We start from the raw sequence: 21,259 nt of genomic DNA, 5'->3' as shown, positions 1-21,259 counted from the left end.
TTGGCCACCCATGGTATCCTCAGCACTCTTCTCCAGCACCACACCTCAAATGAGTTTGTTTTCTTTCTGTCAGCTTTCTTCCAGCTCTCACATCCGTACATGATGATGGGGAATACCATGGCTTGCACAATTCTGACTTCAGTGTTCATTTGTATACATTTATGCTTTAGGACCTTGTCTAGTTCCTTCATATCTGCCCTTCCCATTCCTAGTCTTCTGATTTCTTGACTGCAGTCTCTATTCTGATCAGTGTTTGGTCCAAGGTATGGGAAATTTTTAAATACTTTGATTTCTTCATTATCTAGGTTGAATTTATGTAAATTCTCTGCGGTCATTATTTTTTGTTTTCTTTTAAGTTCAGCATTAAGCCTGCCTTTGCACTCTCTTCTTTTGGCCTTTTTTACTAATTGTTCCAAGCCCTTGATGTTTTCCACTAGTAGTATGGCGTCATTTGCATATTTTAGATTGTTGATGTTTCTTCCTCCTATCTTCACTCTCCTTTTAATTCAAGAAGACCTTAATAGGTTACAAAGCTGGGCCAAAGCTAACAAAGTGAATTTCAGCACCTAGAAATGTAAGGTACTGCACTCAGGGTGGAAAAATGAAATGCATAGATATAGGATGGGGAACACCTGGCTTAACGAGACTATGTGTGAAAGAGATCTAGGAGTCCAAATAGACCACAAATTGAACACGAGTCAACTGTGTGATTCGGCTGCTAACAAGGCCAATGCGATTTTAGGCTGCCTTAATAGAAGTATAGTGCCTAGATCAAGGGAGGTAATAGTCCCATTCTATTCTCTATTCCTCACCTGGAATACTGTGTCCAGTTCTGGGCACCACAATTCAAAAAGGACATTGACAAGTTGGAGCGTGTCCAGAGGAGGGCAACCGAAATGGTGAAGGGTCTGGAAACCAAACGTTATGAGGAAAGACTTAGGGAGCTGTGCATGTTTAGCTTGGAGAAGAAATGGTTAAGAGGTGATATGATAGCCCTGTGTAAGTTTTTGAAGTGGTGTTACATTGAGGATGGAGCAGGCTTGTTTTCTGCTGTTCCAGAGACTAGAACACAGAATCTTTTTAGGATATAGCCAAGCCTTTGATTGTGTAGATCATAAACAAGATGGGTCACTCTTAAACAAATGAGTGCATCACAACATTTGATTATTGTAATGCATAACCTGTACTCAAGTGAAGAAGCCTCTGTTAGGAAACAATAAAGATAAACGAAATAGTTTCCAGTTGGCAAGGGGATCAGGCAAGGCTGCATTTTATCATCTTATTTATTTAATGTGTATGCTGAACATATCATACGCAAAGCTGGACTAGATTTTGGGGATGGAGGTGTGAAAATTGGAAGAAGGAACATCAACAATTTAAGATATGGAGATGATACCATACTCTAACAGAAAATAGCAAAGATTTAGAATGATTATTGAAAAAGTCAAGGAAGAAAGTGTAAAGGCAGTTTTATAGTTGCACATTAAGAAATCAAAAATAATAACCACAGATCATTTACATAATTTAAACTTTAGACAGCGAAGGCATTGAGATAGTAAAAAATTTCCTGTTATTTGTTTCAGATTGGAATTGCAGTTAATAAATCTGAAGGAACTAGACATGATCCTAAAGTATAAAGCTATATAACCGAATACAATTGGCCCTTGGTATCCGCAGGGGATCCATTTTGACCCTCCCTGATACCAAAATCTGTGGATGTGTTGTCCCCAGTGGTGGCACAGCCCAAAGATTGGCAATTTTTTTGTATTACAGTTTCAAATGATACAGGAATGAGCTTACTGGCCGGAGAAATTCTGAGAGTTATATTCTAATAAAATAACACTCTAAGCTCTGGGACTGTCAGCTAGCAGATGCCAACATGCTCAAGGCATAAGACTTCCCTGTTGCACAACGGGGCAGACTCGTTTATAACACTTCAGTTATTTTTACTTGACCGCAGTATTCAATTTTAGCTTGCAGTCTTACGACTCAGGGACAAACTCCATATTACACATAGTGTACACTCACATTTTGTGTGTATTTGTGAGTGTTTTGTTGTGTGACTGATTGTCTTACATAGCAGCCATTTTGCACGTATGTGTGCATACACAATTTCTAAGAGTCTGTTTTTTACTCTGCAGGCATTTGAAAACATAACAGATATGTACATAGAAGTGGGACTACATATTTAATGTAAGATGTAGATTGTCTATCAGATTACCTTTAAAATCTCTTTCATATAGGAACCAACTGAAGTTGAAAATGCTAAAGATTTATTTGGTGGCAAACTTAATGCTGATATGGTTGCAGAAAGGCTGGGCCATTCAAATTTCAGCAAAATGCAAGAATTAAACTGGACAGCTTCCATGATCAGGTCAGTAGTTTTCTTATGTTAATGCAGAAGGATCTGGTTGCTGTCTAGTTCTTTTATGTCAACAGGGTTTGTAAAACTACTTCATCTATTCCTATTATATATCTTGAAATCTGTGAAGAATTGCCTCTACAATAGAGTCTAAAATGTTCCAGGAAAACATTTTCCTTCGTATAAGTCTTCCCAGGATGTGGTGTACAAACTGCCCCTAAGGGGTGGCCTGCAACTGCCTTCAGCTGCACCAGATCAGGGCTGTGGCAACTTCACGCTGCGCCCCAATCTGGCCTTTCCAGGGTGCAAAAAGGAGCTGCAAAAAGCGGCTCCTTTGTGCACCCTGGAAAGGGCACGGTAGCTGCAGCTTTCAGGTGCTCCTTTGGCGCTACATCATGTGGACGCAGTGCCAGAGGAGCACTGTGATGCCACACACTGTGTGGAGCGGCATGCAGTATCAAAGCAGCCTGGGGGCAGAGTAGGGGCGTGCATCATGTGGACTCCATGCCCTGACTCTGACTCCAGGCTGGCCTTAATGGCTGGTCTGCACAGGGCCTAAGTTAGTTTTCCTGCAGTTGAAGTAAAAGTGGTCTTTTAGCATGTAGGAGAGCAGGGTATAAATCTTTACTTATTTCATGCTCAGAGATTACAAGATTTTTTCCTGTTTTTGAATAACGAAGGGGGGCTTTTGTGCAATTTTTTTTACAAAAGGTCTTTGTTTTTGTGGGGAAAAGTTTGCTTTTTGCACACAAAAATATGGCTGGAATTCTGTTTGCGACATACACAGGTGTACTGTCAAATTACAGCTTCATATGTCCTTTAGCAGTCATTACAGAAGGAGGTATTCACTACGTTCACTCAGTGATCCCTTTGCGCATTGAACCCCTTTTCTTCTTGCTAGGGACTCTCCAATGTTGTCATTTCATCATCAGGCGAGAGCAAGAAACAGTGAGGCAGCATATGAGTTTGTCCCTACAACCAGAATCACAAAGGCAATGTCATCCTCCAGAATCTCCAGAGGCTGCTGTCTGGTGCCCCCACTCCTGACCACAAACTTGTCAACACTATTTTAAAAAATCCTCACTCGCTTCAAATTGGCTGCAGTCTGGACATACAATGTTCTTTTCAATTTGTGGAATTAGTGTGGGAAGGTTATGCCTAAGAACTTACTTTGCAGATAGTCTAGGGAAAAAAGACCACGTGTTTCTCCAGATTTTCCTGTAAATTCCAGATGTATGCCAAGTATGGTCGGCAGATTTGCATTGACAGTGTTGGAGGAACAGGAAGTGATGACTGCCCAAAAGTGGAGGTTTGAGTAGTGCAATCATGATTTTTTAAAAAAGGTGTGCTCTAGTTATGCACATATGTGCATAACCACACATCTCTGTTTGCTTTTACCTGCGCTCCTCCACATGTGCGCATCCTTGACAAACAATTAAAATATTTTGGGGGGAGGTGTTGTGTAGCTGGAAATAATTTGTGGAAGAATGACATTTTACATTGACATAACCTCTTCATCCCAATCACCCTGTCACTTTTGACGGTGTACACAAGCCCCAGATCACTGCGAATCTGGAAAATCCAGGGCACCCAAGATTTTACTGTATGTGTAGACAAGCCCTATTGGGAAGGGGGGAGGTGTAGGAGACAGGAAGGTTCCACATATGTGGCGATGGGGAGGAAAATCAAGGTTTGTTCTTTGAAAGTATATATTTTTTGAATATTTTCAAGCCGTGGCTGCGAGACTCTGTAGATAAAGAATCCATGGATACTGTTTTCTGCAAAAAATAGGGAGAATCATGAAGAATCTCATGGCTATTGACCGTTTTCTCCACAAGGTGTCAGAATGGATTGAGGGTGTTTTCATAATGTGTTTTCTCAATGAGAGTGACAAAAATTGTAAATATTCTTTCCTTCCCCACTGTGGAGAGTCACTGCCAGAGTAGATAGCAGTGGGCTTGATGGACAAATAATCTGATGTGACTAAAGGCACCTTCCTGCTTCCAAAACTAAATCACTGTGTTTGCTAAAAAATAAATTATTATTATTATTAAAGAAGATGAATAAGAATAATAATAAGTTTTGTGTAAATGCTTTCCTGAAGGAAAAAGGGGTGTGTGTGTGTGTGTGTGTGTGTGTGATGATTCATTTCTTACCAACTGAACTATATTTCTCCTTTAAATGACTTTCTTTTTTTAAAAAAAATCTGACACAGAGTGGTAGATCTTGTTCCAGCAGAGCAGTTTAAAAACATCACCAATGTGAATTTGCAGAACAATAATCTCACCTCTTTCAGTGGTTTGGTCTTACTCCCCAACATCAGGGTGAGTTGATTGTTACTTCTCTTTCTTTCCTGTCATGCATTGTGAACATATTTTAAAAAGAGTTTGAAAATACTTTTTTGAGGGGTGGAATTACATTTCCCAGAATGTCCCAGCCAGCAAAGTCATTTGTGTGACAAAATGAACTAGTCAGGAAAGGTTGTCTTATTGTGCACCTTCAAGTCATTTCCAGCTAATAGTGTCCCTAAGGCAAACCTATCATGGGGTTTCTTGGCACAATTTGTTCAGAGTAGGTTTGCCTATGCTTTCCTCTGAGTCTGAGAGAATGTGCCTTGCCCAAGGGTAGTTTCCCATGGCTGGGTGTGGATTTGAACCCTGGTCTCGAGAGTACACCACTCTGATAAGATGACAAGAGGCCAGGCTCAGAAAAATGCTTTTGCAGGCAGCAGGAGGAGCAGGGCAGCTTCCAGGCTTGGAAGATGTCCATGTGCATTGAAATTGATAGTAGTGGTGGGGGGTGGGGGGTGGGGAGAGGAAGAAGAAGAGTCATACTAACCTGCCCTCTGCATTAGAACTGTGTGGTACCTTTGGACCCATTTGTACTTCTGGACCCATTTCAAGTGACCATGGAATATCTGATGTGTGCATTGCCCTGGTTGCATGTGGCAGTATATAAGTGAGACTGATGTACAGGCATTTTGCTCTCTTTCCACACATTAAACACATTCTCGGAATGGCTCATTGAAGCACTCCACTGTTGAGTTTAACCCTTGCCGCCAACTCACATGCAGTTATCAGTTTTCCTGAGATAGCTGAGAGGATATACTGTTGTTGCTGTGTACCTTCAAGTTGTTTCCAACTTATGGTGACCTTAAAGCAACCCTATCATGGGATTTTATTTGGCAAGATTTGTTCAGAGGAGATTTTCCATTGCGTTCTCCTGAGGCTGAGAGCATGTAACTTGCCCAAAGTTTCATGGCTGAGCTGGGAATTGAATGCTGGTCTCCAGAGTTGTAGTCCAATGCTCAGACCATTATGCCACACTGGAGGGTATATGCTAAGATTGTAAGATTTTATAATAGTGATGGATATGCACCCAAAACTATCCTTTTACTGATAAAAGGGGTAAATAGGCTTTCCTGGAAGTCTCCAGGAGCAGTGATTCACTTCTCAGATAGACCACAGGACCTACCTATACTGTTTATCATAAGACAATGCCATTTTTTTCACAACTCCACAAATGGAGTTGCCCATCCAAATGTAGAAGCCAAATAGTAGCAACAACATCAAAGATCTGCAGGCAGCCACTGTGGGGCTAAGTGTAAAAAGTACAAAATTGGCTTGATAACCTCTGTTAACTTCATTCTTTTTAAAATGCAGGTTCTTTGCCTCAACTACAATCACATTGAGTCAATCTTCCCAAGACCGAAACCTTCAAGCCACTTAACAAACAGGCAGCTGCTGTATCAGAAAGTATCTTCCAGTGGCTATGGACAGCAAGGAGTTTCCAGTAGCAATAAGTATGTACCCAGGAGTGAGGAGTCCTGAAGACCTGAAAGAGCTGCTCTCTCTTTTTTTGTTAAATGAAATCAGGGTTTTTTGCTTATGCCCTAAACGCAAGCACCGAATAGCAACAGGACTCCATCTTCTGGATCAGCATGTTAGAGTCTCTTCCCCAGGAGCCTGGGTAGTTTTACAGGCTTTCCCAGTGGATCTGGATGATCCCCATGACTGGTCAGCCAAGGAAGCTTGAATCTTTTCCTCCACTGCCCAGCCTGCATTCAGACTTCAGATTTCTTTTCACTGTTTGCCCTAGTATTGAATGTATGTTGCTGCTAAGGATCATAGAATCACAGAGTTGGAAGAGACCCCAAGTGCCGTCTAGTCCATTTCCCTGCCATGCAGAAATACATAATCAAAGCACTCCTGAGAGATAGCTATCCAGCTTCTATTCAAAAACCTCAAAAAAGGAGACTCCACCACTCTTCAAGGCGGTGTGTTCCACTGTCGAACAGCTCTTACTGTCAGGAAGTTCTTTCTAATGTTCAGGTGGGATTTTGTTTCATGTAGTTTGAATCCATTGGTCCCTTTCCTAGTCTCTGAACCAGCAGAAAACAACCTTGATCCATCCTCAATATTACATTCCTTTAAACGTGGCTATAATGTCACCCCTTAACTTCGTCTTCTCCAAGCTAAAGATACCCAGCCCCTTCAAAACTCCTCATAGGACAAGGTTTCCAAATCTTTCACCATTTTGGTCACTCTTTTATGGACACACTCCAGATTGTCAATATTCCTCTAGAATGGTGGTATTATTATTATTATTATTATTATTATTATTATTATTATTATTATAATATTCTGTACTCTTAGTGCTTTAGTTTATCACAACTTTGGGCAGCACAATCAAAGGGTGAAGAGGTAGAGACTGGGTCTGCATGGCCATTATCTCCAGTTTGAAGGTCCCCTTGAGGGACTTTGGAACCTCCAGAGAGACATAGGATATGCCTCGTCCCATGTGATAGGAGGAACCATAGGATGACTTTTGTTCATGTGGAATTCCACTTCTGTTTTCCCATGTATTGCCTAGAAATCAGTCTGGGGGACTAGGTTTTTTCTTCATCGTCAATCCCTCACACAAATGGGTTTTCCTGTACTTATGTAGAGCAGCATTCTGAACCTTCTAGAATCATAGAATTGGAAGAGACCTCAAGGGGCATCCCTTCCAACCCCATTCTGCCATGCAGGAACACACAATCATAGCACCCCAGACAAATGGCCATCCAGCCTATGTTTAAAAACCTCTATAGAAGTGACTCCAGCATCTTCTGAGGGAGTGTGTTCTATTGTCAAACAGCTCTTACTGTCAGGAAGTTCTTCCTAATGTTGAGGTAGAATCTCTTTTTGTATAGTTAATGTTATATAAGCATTTTGGTGGTAGCCCCCATCACCTCCAAAAACCCTGTATATCCAGAGTTTATGCAGATTTGTGTCATATGGGCCATAAATCTTTGAAGTGCCTAGAAGTGCCCTGACCTAGACTGATAGGTGAAGTCATGGAGACAAGAAGAATTCAGACACAAATTCTGGGCAGAAATGTAAAAAGCAAAACAAGGTATCAGTTTCTACCGTACCCTTTTTGTCTAGACTTGCAACCTGCTGAGGCATCTTAGTCCATACAGATCAAACAGATTTGCTCTGCTTTTTTTTCTTCAGTCAGGAGGTCCAGGTGTACTGTGAAGCTTTTGTGCTTTCATCCCACACATCTGGTGAAGGCGACATGTGGTTGTGCATGGCTGATATCTTTTGAAGAGTCCTAATCAGGCTTATCAGTTGGGGTATTAAGTTCTTGAACCCTTTAATTAATTAAAAACTGCTTAATTCCACTGTCTGATACGCAGGGTATCAGTATGATCTTTTCTTCTCTTCTCTTAAGGCAATTAAGAACTCCCTCTGAGCCTGCTTAATATGTAATCTCAGGCTTCTTCTGTGTATAACTATTTTCACAAGCCACTAATACAAAATGTTTGTGCACATCATACAGAATTGCACTGCAATTAAGGCTATAGGCACATAAATCTTCGAAGAGCTGCCCATGGAACAGACATCCATTCTCTCTCTGTTTTAATCATTTTTAATCAGACAAGTTTTAAAGTACCACACATTTTTTAAAAAATGGTCAGAGATAATAGGAGATCAGCAAAATGTATATGTGCCAGCCTTCCTCACCCAGCTACCCTCCAGACATATTTAGAATACAATTCCCAGCATCCCCATCCAGAATGCTCATTGGGCTTGTCTAGATCATGGCAGTGATGGAGTTATGTCATATCGTCTATCTATAGCCATGCGATGTAATGGTTAGTGTTAGACTAGGACTACAGAGATCTTGGTTCTAATCCCGACTCTGAACTTCACTAGGTGACCTCAAACCTCAAGCCATCCATTTGCTGTCAGTCTGGTCTACATCACAGGATTCTTTTTAAAATATATATTTTTTATAACACAAAGATTTTCTTATTGGAAGAAAGGTGATATACCAATGTAAATAAACACTTCTTTTAACATTATATGTTGTATGAATTTGCCTTGTAATGACTGAATCAGCAAGTTGGTTCAGTTAGCCCAGTTTTAGCCACTAAGACTGACTGTCACTTTCTTGAGTCTCTGAGATTTGAGGTGAGGGAAATTCCTGCTTTCCTCCCCATCTCAACTTCTTGGGGTCAGCACAAGGGAGACCTTTGACTGAGCTGGAACATCACATTTGTTGCATGCAAAACATAGTCTTTGCTATCGTCCAGAAATAGGACTAGGTACACTTGATGCTACAAATAAAGAACAAAAGCAGTGACCATACATTCAACCTAGACAATGAGGAAATTGAAATAGTTAAAGAGTTCCTGTACTTTGGATCAAATATTGATCAGAAAGGAGGCAGCAGTCAATACATATCACCATATAAGGATGTGAGAGCTGGACAGTGAAGAAAATGGATTAGAAGAAAACTCATTGAAGATGTGGTGCTGGAGAAAAGTGCTGAGAACACGATGCATGACCAAGAAGACAAACAAATGGGTCCTTGAACAGATCAAGCCTGAACTCTCCCTCGAAGCCAAGATGGTCAAATTCAAGCTGTCATACTCTGGTCACATAATGAGAAGGCATGACTCTTCAGAAAATACGATAACGCTAGGAAAGGTAGAAGGTAGTTGGAAAAGAGGAAGACCACATGCCAGATTGAAAGACTTCATCAGGAAGATCACAAGTCTGGATTTACAGGACCTAAGGAGAGCAGTGGAGGACGGGGGGTCTTGGAGATGTCTCATACACAGGGTTGCCATGAGTCAGGTTCAACTCAAAGGCAGTTAACAACAACAGTGGACTAGGAAAGATTCACTAAAGGATTCTAGGCAATGTTGGAATGTAGGAACAAGCCCAGTGTTAGCAGTGCTGATTGGCAGCAGATCTCCAGGGTTTGGGGTAGTTTCTCCAACCTCACCTGCTGATTCTGGGAACTGAATCCAGGTCCTTCTGCATGAAGAGCCTGTATTCTGCCACTGAGATATTGGGAAAACTGACAGGTTTGACTGGGCCTTCTCTTTGCATATGCAAAGTAGCAGAATGATTGCATTTTGATGTCTTACTTTGCTTTGCCTTGGCAGCATATGGCTGTTACCAAAGGGTCATCATGAAATTTTTACTTTAAAAAACCAACAAATGGCAGCTTCCAGCTGTTCCCTTTTCCTTCCATAAGGCATTCTGTTGGGGGAAAAGTGAATTTCCGTGTTTATGCTTGAGGGCCACGATGTAGATCCAGTAACAGCTCTATCTTCAAAAAGCATTCTACAGTGTTCTCTTGCGACCTGTATATGTATGTGTGTGTCCCTTCAAGTTTCCTGTTGAGTTATGGCAACCCCATGCATTTCACAAGGTTTTCTTAGGCAAGGAATACTCAGAAGTGGTTTTGCCAATTCTTTGAGCTGAAATATAGCAATAGCAATAGCAGCTACATTTCTGTATCACTTCATACTGAACTAAGCAGTCTCTAAGCAGTGTATAATGTGTAAGCTAATTGACACCAACAAGCTGGGTACTCATTTTAGCGACCTCGGAAGGATTTCAGCTGAGTCGACCCTAGAGGCTCTGGCTGAAATTGAACTCACAACCTTGTGGCTGTGAGTGAGTCCCTGGAGTACTGGCATTTAACTACTGCACCATCTGGGCACCTTTATACAGTATAACCTACAATAGCTGATGATTTCCCATCCAAGTACTAACCAGGGCTGACCAGACAATGTGCTTTTAGAGTATTTAAGCCAGCTATCTAAAATTGTTGTAGTGGCCTTCAAGTTAGGTCCAATTTATGGTGACCCTAAGGTTTTTTGGGGCTGAGAGTGTGTGACTTGCCCAAGGTCATCCAGTGGGTTTCCATGGCTGAGTGGGAAATCAAAACCTGATCTCCAGAGTCATAGTCCAATGCTCAACCCTATGCTAGCTCTCTTTTTCTAAAATACATACTCTTCTCCCTTTGTGCTTTCTAAATGTGTATATGTACCTTCAAATCATCTGTCTTCAAGTTACCTGTTGACTTAGGGCAACTCCATGAATTTCATAGGGTTTTCTTAGACATGGAATACTTAGAGGTGGTTTTGCCAGTTCCTTCTTCTGAAATATAGCCTACAGCGTCTCTTATTTGTTGATAGTCTCTCATCCAAGTACTAAGCAGGGCTGAGCTCAGTTTAGCTTACAAGATCATACAGGATCTGGTGCCTTTAAGGTATCTACTATGCCACTGCCACTCTTAGCATTTTAAAGCTCCAAAAGCTTTGAAAAGGATTGTAGATACTTCTTTCTACTCTTGCTAAACGTTATCATTTCTTGCTAAGCCTTGCTTCCTGAAGTAATATTTCTGTTTTGGTTTTAGGGATGCAGGATTGAATGAAAGTTTGCCCCCAATAATGGAAAGTCTAGAAGTTCTCCATTTGGGCTACAATGGAATTACCAGTTTGGCTTTATTACAGATCAGCAGGCTAAAAAACTTGAAGTTTCTGTTTTTACAAGGTAAATACAAACAGCAGCTTCATCGTACAAGACCAATTTGTATATCTGACGGATGTATACCATGTAACCTGTACTGTAAGAAAAGTTAATAGTAAGGTGCTGCAAGACTTTTTAGTATCTTCACAGTGGCTTCAGGTAAAAAGTAGCCAATGCCCATTCAGCAGGCATTTGAGCAAAAGAGGAAAGGGGAACAATTGTTGCTACACTTTGTGCAACTGAACACCATGGACCTAATTATTTTTATGTGGTGAGACACCACTTGCTACTTGAGATGATTTCACTTTCTCCTATATTTGAAATGTTTTCAACTCAAGTTGTTTTCCTCATCAATATAAAGAAATGTATGGATTTTGCTGAATTCTGGTTCAGATTTTAACTTGAAATTCAACTGATTCAGTTCAGCTTGAAAGGAAATTCTTACCCATGTGCACTGGGTACTTTGACTATATTAAGTATCTCCAATATGCTAGGACAATATTGTACATGCCTGCCATGTATGTACCCTAACAAAAAGAGAGAGAGGTTGCAAAGCCACATGGTTAGAAAAGCAGGTATTCAAAGTCAGACTTTTAAGTATTCAAAGCACTGAATATATGAAGCTGTCAGTTTTTGTGTCTCATGTGGTTGACTTTTACAATAATATCCCAAATCCACAGAACAGTAATGCCTTTATTGGAACAACCAAAATTAAAAAAAAAGACATGATTCAAGCTTTTGAAGCTTCACTGGTTCTTCATCAGGCAAAGATGTTAAAAATCATACAGGAGGAAAGAAAATTATGATGATGTTTGTCACAAGCCTGCTTCTTTTGAGATCCAAATTGCCAGGTTGTCCTTTGTGAAGCTGTAAGCTCTTTTGTTAGGCAGAGAGCACTAATGGAACTTTAAAAAAATTTGGTCATTCCCCATAAAGGTATCAGTGTTTTGTGGATTTTGGATGTTATACTTTGCTGCATAGCCAACACAGCTATCCCTAGAAATGTTTTAATTTGACTTTTGCTATTCATACATCCTTTCCATGCCACACATGAAGAAATGTGCAAATCCTGGTAAATCCTTTTTTTAAAATCATATTTTTCCCCACACCATTTGGAAACATTGTGGCCCAGGCAGATCCTCTGGGTGTCCAACGGCCCAAACAGACAAGCCAAAATAAAGCTGCTTCAGGTCACTTTGGAGGTATGCTGTTTAAATGACACACTCATTTTAAGAAGCCAGAAGCTGCGCCAAAGCAGCGCTCCAGACCTTAGGGCTGGAGTATGGCTTTAGCATGGCTTCCGGCCTCTTAGGATGCATGCAGCATTTAAACAGCATACCTCCAAAGTGACCCGAAGCAGTTTTATTTTGGCCAGTCTGTTTGGGCCCCAAATCTAGCTGGCTGCCGAGACCTGAGTCCACACCAAACAATACCACTTCAACACAGCTTTACAAGCTTTAAATAATACATAAACACAGAGGGAAGGGAGCACAATTATAAAAAGCAACACAGCTTGGAATATTCCACATTATCTGATGATACTTCACTGATTCATAACTTCTTAGAGAGAATCAGAATCACTGATGTTCTAAAACCCCAGTCAGTAACATCTGATAGATTGTGTGTATTATTCTTATTATCTTGATTTTACAAAGGTTTTCATAGCGGCTAATGAAGTTAAATGTGTTGAGTGTAAGGAAGACCAGAATTTGACAAGCATTGTCTTGGCAGGATCAAGACAGTAAAGCATTGGGCCTGTTCTAAAGGCACAATTGCTTGTATGTCTATCGTTTTCATTTTGCGTCAATTGGCAGTGGCTTTTCATCTGAATCATTCTGTGCCCAACTTTAATCTTGATTTTAACAGGCAATGAGATCTGCCAGATTGAAGCACTTGATGGTCTGCACCTTTTACAGGAGTTGGTTCTAGATCATAACAAAGTGAAAACAATCCATGAGAATTCCTTTGCCAAACTGAGTTCTCTGGTGGCCCTTCATTTGGAGGAGAACAGGCTACGGGAGCTGAACAATTTACATCCTTTGGGAAAACTGCAGAAGCTTTTCCTTGGTCTTAATAGAATTCAGGTAGGGCAGATTTGATTTGATTGTGTAAAAACAAGGTGATTCATTCTTGTTGCTGTTGCCCTTGTGTTGCTCTTTCTTTTTTGTTAAGAAGCAATTCAGCCATCAAGCCATCAGCTGAAAGTTTTATTTTACTGCTGTTTTACAAAGGTATTTCCCAGCTCTATAATTACAAAATTATAGAGCTGGAATGAACTGAAATCAGGGGTGAGAAACTGAGTGGCTCTGCTGAAAGCTGTTGGATTGCAACTCCAGTCATCCTTTGCCACTGGATTTGTTAAGACTGCTAGAATAATAACAATAATAATAATAATAATAATAATAATAATTTATTATTATTATTATTATTATTATTATTATATCCCTCTCTTTCCCCAAAACTGCTGCTTGAATATGGCAACTGTTGGAGGGCAGGGACCACATTAACCCCCCAGGAAACCTTGAAGGGCCACATCTCCCCACTGCACTTTCCTCGGAAAAAAAATTAAAACCCTTTTTGCTCCTAAATATCCACAAACATCTTCTACGGCTATGGGGAAATGTTCACCATATTTATGGTAATTCCAGGGTATTTTTTGCCCACAAGAAGCCTTTTTTGCAACCTGGGAGTAGTAAAGGGTGGCACCTCTCGTCAAACTCATAAGCCCCGCCCACTGACAGGTGCCCCGCCCCGGAAGTCCCGCCTTAACAGGAAGTCCCGCCTTAACCGGATATCCGGCCTCCTGCCGGAAGTCCCGCCCTCCCCGGATATCCGGCCTTCTGCCGGAAGTCCTGCCCTCCCCGGATATCCGGCCACGCCCCCCGCTTGTGGCCCCACCCCAGCATGAAACCCCGCCTGTAGGTGGAGCGTCTGAAGGGACTCATGTGACCATGATGATTCAAAAGGGCCAATCAGAAGGCGGTTTTAGCAACGCTACAGGAAGCCTTTGGGCAAGCCCAGACATGTTCAGGGAAGACAGCGTGGAGTCAACCACCGCTATTCCAAGCTCTGGCGGTTTTTCCAGGACATCTGCAGCAAGAAAAAAGCAACCTGCAAGGAAGGCCGCCCCTAGATTCACCTCTTTCCCCCCGCTACTGCCAGGACCTATGGGTTTTTCCAAACCCCCGGTACCCTTGCTTAAGGAAGGCTGGGCAGAATTTACGAAGCCTCTCTCGCTAACTCCTGCAGACCTGAAAACCCGTGCTGGTAAGAAAAAGACCACCGTGAAGGATTCCCCCGTGTTTGTTTTTTCAGCAGGCCAAGAGGCTGGGGCTAAAACCATGAGCTCGCCGGACGGGAGTATAGATGGCCTTGATAATGGATCTGACCTAGAGTGTGATTGCGGTTGTGATCTGAAAGCACTTTTCCCGAAGAGGGAAAGACCTCTGATTTCTGATCCAGAAGAGCTAGATGGCAGTGTGTTTAGTAAAGCAGCCCCACAGAAGATTGAGAGCTCGGGGGGAGAGCCTGACACAGCTGGATCGGCTAACCAATCACTCCTTGATGACCTGATGGAGGCTGCCTTGGGGGACAACTCTGAAAAGACAGATGCAGGTTATGACAGCTTACCGGTAAGAGTTTTTTGTATTGAGTGGCTGTTTTTTTTTTTTAAAGAAAGAGAGAGGTGGGGGGTGCATTGCATGCAGAGGTTTTTTACTAAAAGATGTTTTAAATGTTTTTGCCAACAGGAGGCTGGTGTGCATGAAAGTGACGTGAAGAATCTTCAGTTCGGAAACTCTCAGAATGTAAACATATCCTGTGTTTCATGTGTTTCCTTCAAGCCTGAAGATTAGATATGCTCTGTGTAATTTGCAATAAAAATGGTTTGATCTATACCTGCGTGTTCATATTTACAGCAGCTGACAAAATGTCAGAACATGAAAAAATCCTAAAGAAAATATACTACGACCCTGAAGAAGTTGGAAGCTTTGGCGGTGTTCATCCCCTCTTTCTAGAGGCCAAAAAGCAGAACAAAACCATCCGGAAGGGGGAGGTTGTTGGATGGCTTTCCAAACAGGACAGTTATACACTACATAGGCCAGCCAGGGTCCGTTTTAAAAGAAACAAGACTGTTGTATCTAAAGTGGATTCTCAATGGCAGGCTGATTTAGTTGACATGCAACAATTTTCTAAGTATAATCGGGGTTACAAGTACATTTTAACCGTGATAGATATCCTTTCAAAATATGCCTGGGCTGTGGCTCTGAAGGATAAGTCAGGTAGAGAAGTGTCAGGAGCCTTTAATACTATTTTCTCAGAAAATAACAGAAAACCTGTTAAGTTACAGACAGATCGTGGCTCCGAGTTCTTAAACAAGCCTGTAAGTAGCCTTTTAAAACAACATGGGGTATATCACTTTGTCACCAATAATGAAGTTAAAGCTGCAGTTGTGGAGCGGTTTAACAGAACTTTAAAAACAAAAATGTGGAGGTACTTCACAGCCAATAACACCTTCACCTATATTGATGCCCTCCCATTGTTTATAAAAAGTTATAATCATAGTTTTCACCGTACTATCAAAGCAAGGCCTGTTGATGTCAATGATTCCAATGACCTAGCAGTGTGGAAAACAGTTTATGGGACCCCTGTCAAAAGAAAACAGGAAGTGCCAGTGCTCAGAAAAGGAGACCACGTTAGGATTTCTAAAAGCAAGGGAATATTTGCTAAGGGCTATGAACAGAATTTTACTACAGAGGTATTCATTGTGGACCATGTCATCAGAAAAGCAGAAAGGCCTGTGTTTCTTCTGAAAGATTATGATGGTGAAACTGTGGTTGGCAGCTTTTATCCTGAAGAATTACAAAAGATTAACACTGCAGAGGACCAGGTATACAGGATTGAGAAAATTCTAGCTACAAAAGGGAAGGGTAGAAAGAAGCATTACCTAGTGAAATGGCTAGGATGGCCAAGCAAATTCAACAGTTGGGTTCTTGCTTCTGAAGTTGGCAAACCTGTGTAATAGCTGCTGGTGAAGAGGTGGAACAATGGGGGATGGTAGCTTTTATGTTGTACTTCCAAGTAATGCCTGTGCAGATGTTTTTCCAGAGAACACGATCTCAAGTTTTACTATCTCTGTCGCAAGACCTCTGGAGCTTCCTGGGGAGTGGGAGGTAGGCCTGGCCGAGATACAGTACCCTCATAGTTGGAACACTGTAACTTCTGATGTGTGGTTTGAAATTGCAAACGGGAAAAGGCGGTGGCGTTACCTTCTACAACGGGGCTATTATTCAAGTATCCCTGAACTACTTGCACACATGAATAGCCTTATAAAAACACACAATGATCCCCCAGAAGTGGTTCTGCGGTATGACCAACTGTCCAGAAAGGTTTGGCTTGAAACAGATGGCACATACACACTGATGGTTGGTGCAGAATTATCCTACATATTAGGGCTGTTTCCCAACCATCATGTCAAAATCCTGCCTTTCGCAGCAGACATCACTGGGGGTTTCACCAGTTTATATGTTTACAGAGATATTGTGGAGCACCAGATAGTTGGGGACGTCTATGTGCCTTTGCTACGCTGCGTACCTGTGCAAGGACAGAATAATGAGCGTGTCAATATTTGTTATGACAAGCCTCACTACATTCCTGTAAGCAAGCACCATGTTGACACCATCACTGTTGAGATAAAGACAGATCAGAACAAAAAAGTCCCATTTCGCTTTGGAAAGGTGATTGTGAAGCTTCACTTCCGGCCCAGGAGAACTCTGCATCTTTAAAAAAAAAAAAAATGGTGATCGTAAAATCATATGGGGACCCAGCCCTTTACAGAAATTATTACAGAGCCCAGGCTGGAAATGGCCTTCCTGGATATCAGGGTGTCCCCCAAATGTATGGGGCAGGGCTTGGTGGGATTTTCAGAGGCCTTTTTCGAAAAGCTGTACCGCTTTTAAGAAGAGGCCTGGACATTATTAAACCTCACGCAAAAACAGCTTTTCGTAATATTGCCAAAGATGTTGCTGGCAAGGTGACTGAGGCAGTTCTAAATAGAGTGACACCTCCAAATCTGCAAGAAGGATCGGGCCTGATGTACATTAAAAGAAGGAAGGGGTTAAAAAGAAAAGCATCACAGGCGAGGCTGACAGGCCCTCCCCACCCCCTTAAAAGAAAAGTCCCACAAGAAAAGAAAACTCAGAAGCGGAGAGCTGTGCGAAAGCGACAGAGGGCTCTGGCTAAGAGGGACATCTTTTAAACCAGCATCATGGCCTTTATCCATTGTGGCTCTGAAGAGTGCACTAAATCTGAATTAGATTTATTCCACATTGGGCCTACTCAGACCAGTATTGAGAGAAGTGTGTTTATTGAGGTTCCCCCACTGACTGCTCTTACAGAATCTGCCCCACTTGACTTTTTCATTGCCGGGAATGGTGAGGACTATATGGATCTGAACAACACGCTCCTCTATTTGACCTGTAAAATAGTGAATGAAGATGGGTCAAACCTTGCAGAAGATGCCAAGGTAGGGCTGGTGAATTATCCAATAGCCTCCATTTTCAGTCAGGTTGATATTACTATAGCAGATCGTCTCGTCAGCCAGAGTAATAACTGTTATCCTTACCGATCATTCATTGAATCTGTGTTAAACTACAGCGATGACACTCTAGCAACTCAATTTTCTGCAGGCCTGTTTTATAAAGATACAGCTGGAGAGCATGAATCAGCTGAGCTGGATGGGGATAATGAAGGTTTTGTTAAAAGAGCAGCCCTGACGGCTGCAAGTAGAAAGATAGACTTGCTGGGCCATCTCCATGCTGACCTGTTTTTTCAAGAAAAGCTTTTGCTAAATGGCGTTGATGTGAAAATTAAACTCACCCGCAACAAAGATGCTTTCTGCTTAATGAGCGATGCTGCAGACAGGCAGTACAAACTGCAAATTCTATCAGCCTCCCTTTTTGTCAAAAAGGTGAGGGTGTCCCCTGGTGTCCGCCTGGGACACGCCGAAGGACTGTTGACTTCCAATGCCAAATATCCTGTGGATCGTGTGAGTATGAAAGTGTTCAGCATCCCGAGAGGCAGCCGCGTCTCTAATCAGGAGAACCTGTTTCTGGGACAATTACCTAAACAGGTGGTTATAGGCCTGGTGGACAATGATGCCTTTAGCGGTATTTACAACAAAAATCCGTTTAACTTTAAACATTATGATATTAATTTTGCGGCCCTTTACCTGGATGGAGAACAGAATCCAATGAAACCGTTTCAGCCCGATTTTCAAGAGGGAAACTGTGTGCGAGAGTATATGAGTTTGGTACAAACGGCGGGCAAGCATATGAAAGACAGGTCTCTTTTAATTAACCGTGAAGAATATGCAAGAGGTTACACACTTTTTGCATTTGACCTGACTCCAGATCAAGAAGGAGGTGACCACTACTCTTTGATTAAAACTGGAAACCTGAGGGCAGAGCTGCGTTTTGCCAGGCCCCTGCCAACCACTGTCAATATGGTTGTTTATGGAGTTTTTGACAATGTGATAGAAATAAATCAACGAAGAAATGTCTTGTTTGATTATATGTAACATGGATAGCCTGCAGTTAACCCGCATACTGACTTCTGACCCCTATACTCGGAAGAGCTTCTATGGAGTCTTCCCCTGTGACATGCTCCCCAGAAAGAAGCTGCTGCAAAGGCCCCTGAGCTTGGTCATAAACACCCATCCTCACAACCTTCCAGGAGAACATTGGCTTGCTATATACTTGACAGAAGAAAAAAATGGCGAATTTTTTGACTCCTACGGACACCCTCCAGACCACCCTCTGTTTCCTAAAACAATCATGAATTTTTTAAGAAAAAATGGCTACAAAACTGTGTTTCAGGGTCATCCAGTACAAGCCCCAGACTCTGTGGTTTGTGGATATCATTGTGTGTTTTTTCTGCAACAGCGCGGCAAGGGCCTGACATTTAAAAATATTCAAGACCTATATTCTCACAATTTGGAAAAAAACGATGAGATGGTTGTACAGTTTGTGAAAAAGAAGAAGAACTTGCCCGGGCTTGTCTCAGACATGTTCCAGACTACTCAGGGATGTGTATCCTGTAATGAATTTCACCACCGCATTTCCTAATAAACACACCCCCTCAGAGGGTTTTATTAAAACATAATCTGTGTCCTGGCTTTTATTTTCATTTTAAAAAAACACTCACAGACTATCAAATAGTTTAAAAAGAAGACTTTTATTTCTATTTCTTTTTCTAAAAAATAGCGGCGTTATAAAGTGAGCCAGGTACAAGCAGCATGCCGTTGTTTTTTAAAAGATCTGTGTGACAGTACAGGTGTAAGTGACAAAGAATCTTCAGGGTTCTTTAAACGGTTCAAAAGTTCTCTATTGGCAGTGTTACCCACCACAGAAGTTGGAGCGTTTATTTCAGCCATGGCCCTCAAAAAAACATCCCAGCCTTTGGGGAGGCGTTTGGTTGGTAAAGCATGAGGCTGTATTATACTTTTGACTAAGTCCAATATATTAGATCCAGTTACAGATTCTCCTTTATACACAAAGACGCCCTTGTCATCCCACGAAGAAACATTTTTGTTTTGACTCATTTTGTTTAGTAACAATCTTGCATTATTTTTGTACCTGACAGGCAGATTGTCCAACACTTCTTGAATCATGCCATCAGGGGAGTTCATCACAACTTCTTCAGAAGGGGATTCGGGTAGAAACAGATTTAAACTTTGTTTCTCTGCCTCCTTCTGTTTTACATGAGTTAGATATTTTTGGAGTAAAGCATCATAACGTCTGGCTTTCTCATATTCAGTTAAGTCGGTCCTACGTAGAATTGCCTGCATTTCAGTATCTAAGGAAGAGATTGCTGTAGTTCTGATGTTTTCATCTTTAGAAGCTGGGCCCTTTAATTGTTCTAGCTGATGGCTGGGGACCAAATACATTTTTTCAGCATATTCCATCACTGTTTAGTTAAAAGGCCTGTTATTAGAGGAACTGCGAAACTTAGCAGTGGCCCCAAAAAACCCCCAGACTGCTTCACAAGGTACTTCTTTTTTCTCAGGGACAATTTACTGTTACCCAGAGTTTTAATAAGGGTGCGTCTTTTTTTTAATACACGCACCTGCTGTGGGGATAAAGGAATGTTGCCTTTTAAAGTATTGAGGGCTATTTCTGAAATGGCTGCAACAAGGTCATCCGAAGCTGAACACAAAATGGCCTTTCTTTGACGAGGAGGCACTGTAATAAGCAGTTTTAAAAGTGCCAAGTTTCTCTTTACGCGACTGGACATGTTTCCCCATGGAGGAGCAGACAACAACAGAGCCCTGGATTGTTAAAACCGGGCCCTTTTGTGGTGGGAATGGTTTTTCTTCATTATATATACCACAGGCAAATCTGGAGGGAAAAGGCAAGTTCTTAGCCTGTAAGAATCAGGGGTGTTAGCATTCAGATCCAGCACTAAATACCCATGAGGTTTGTTTGTAGCATCAGCAAACACCTCCATGAAGAAATTGACATTTCCCGGATACATCTGTCGAGCCAAAGTAGCAATTTGTAATTTGTCCCGAGGATTTTTAAAGAGCACCATATATTTAGCGTTAAGGCTGATGGTCCGGCTACTTTTTCCTTTGCAAAAAATATTTTGGGTAATGAAAAATACACTCAGATTCCTATGATGTACAAATTGGGTGAAAACCCGCTCAAGATCTCTATTTTCAGAACCATGAATCATCAAATCATCTATAACCAAAAGATTTACTTTATTGGGGGGTAACAGTTCATCATCATCAAATTTATCAGGCATCCCCTGTACAAACTGAATAATAGGGTATTTACATTGGAGTTCTTTGTACAAATGTTGCCAACAACTGTAACACCAGACAATATTTTCAGGCATTTCTGAGAACACACTACCAGCATGATCCAGCATATTTTTTATAAAAAACGTCTTCCCACAGCCACTAGGTCCAGCGAGAATAGCTGAGAATGGGTGTTGCCAGCGTGTTTCCATTTTAGTAGCCATAAGGAAGTGTCCTAAATCCTTCAGTAATGACCCTTTTATCAAAAACAACTTTTTG

At 41.6% G+C, this 21,259-nt stretch overlaps 1 protein-coding gene across 1 annotated transcript in view; it reads left to right on the top strand.

The window, feature by feature from the left end:
- The window catches only part of LRRC9 (leucine rich repeat containing 9), a 94,866-nt gene that overhangs the window by 49,597 nt on the left and 24,010 nt on the right, over nt 1-21,259 (top strand). The window contains exons 21-25 of the mRNA XM_089522792.1: nt 2,244-2,374; nt 4,578-4,686; nt 6,025-6,164; nt 11,069-11,205; nt 13,048-13,265. Of these exons, the coding sequence (XP_089378918.1) occupies nt 2,244-2,374; nt 4,578-4,686; nt 6,025-6,164; nt 11,069-11,205; nt 13,048-13,265 (735 nt within the window). The remainder of the gene's footprint in view (nt 1-2,243; nt 2,375-4,577; nt 4,687-6,024; nt 6,165-11,068; nt 11,206-13,047; nt 13,266-21,259) is intronic.

Source organism: Sceloporus occidentalis, unplaced genomic scaffold, assembly GCF_023333645.1.
Source record: "Sceloporus occidentalis isolate IW3139 unplaced genomic scaffold, rSceOcc1.0.p SCAF_4, whole genome shotgun sequence".
Lineage (NCBI taxonomy): Eukaryota > Metazoa > Chordata > Lepidosauria > Squamata > Phrynosomatidae > Sceloporus > Sceloporus occidentalis.
Note: the sequence above shows the minus strand (reverse complement) of the source record. Positions and strands in the feature narration are given on the sequence as shown.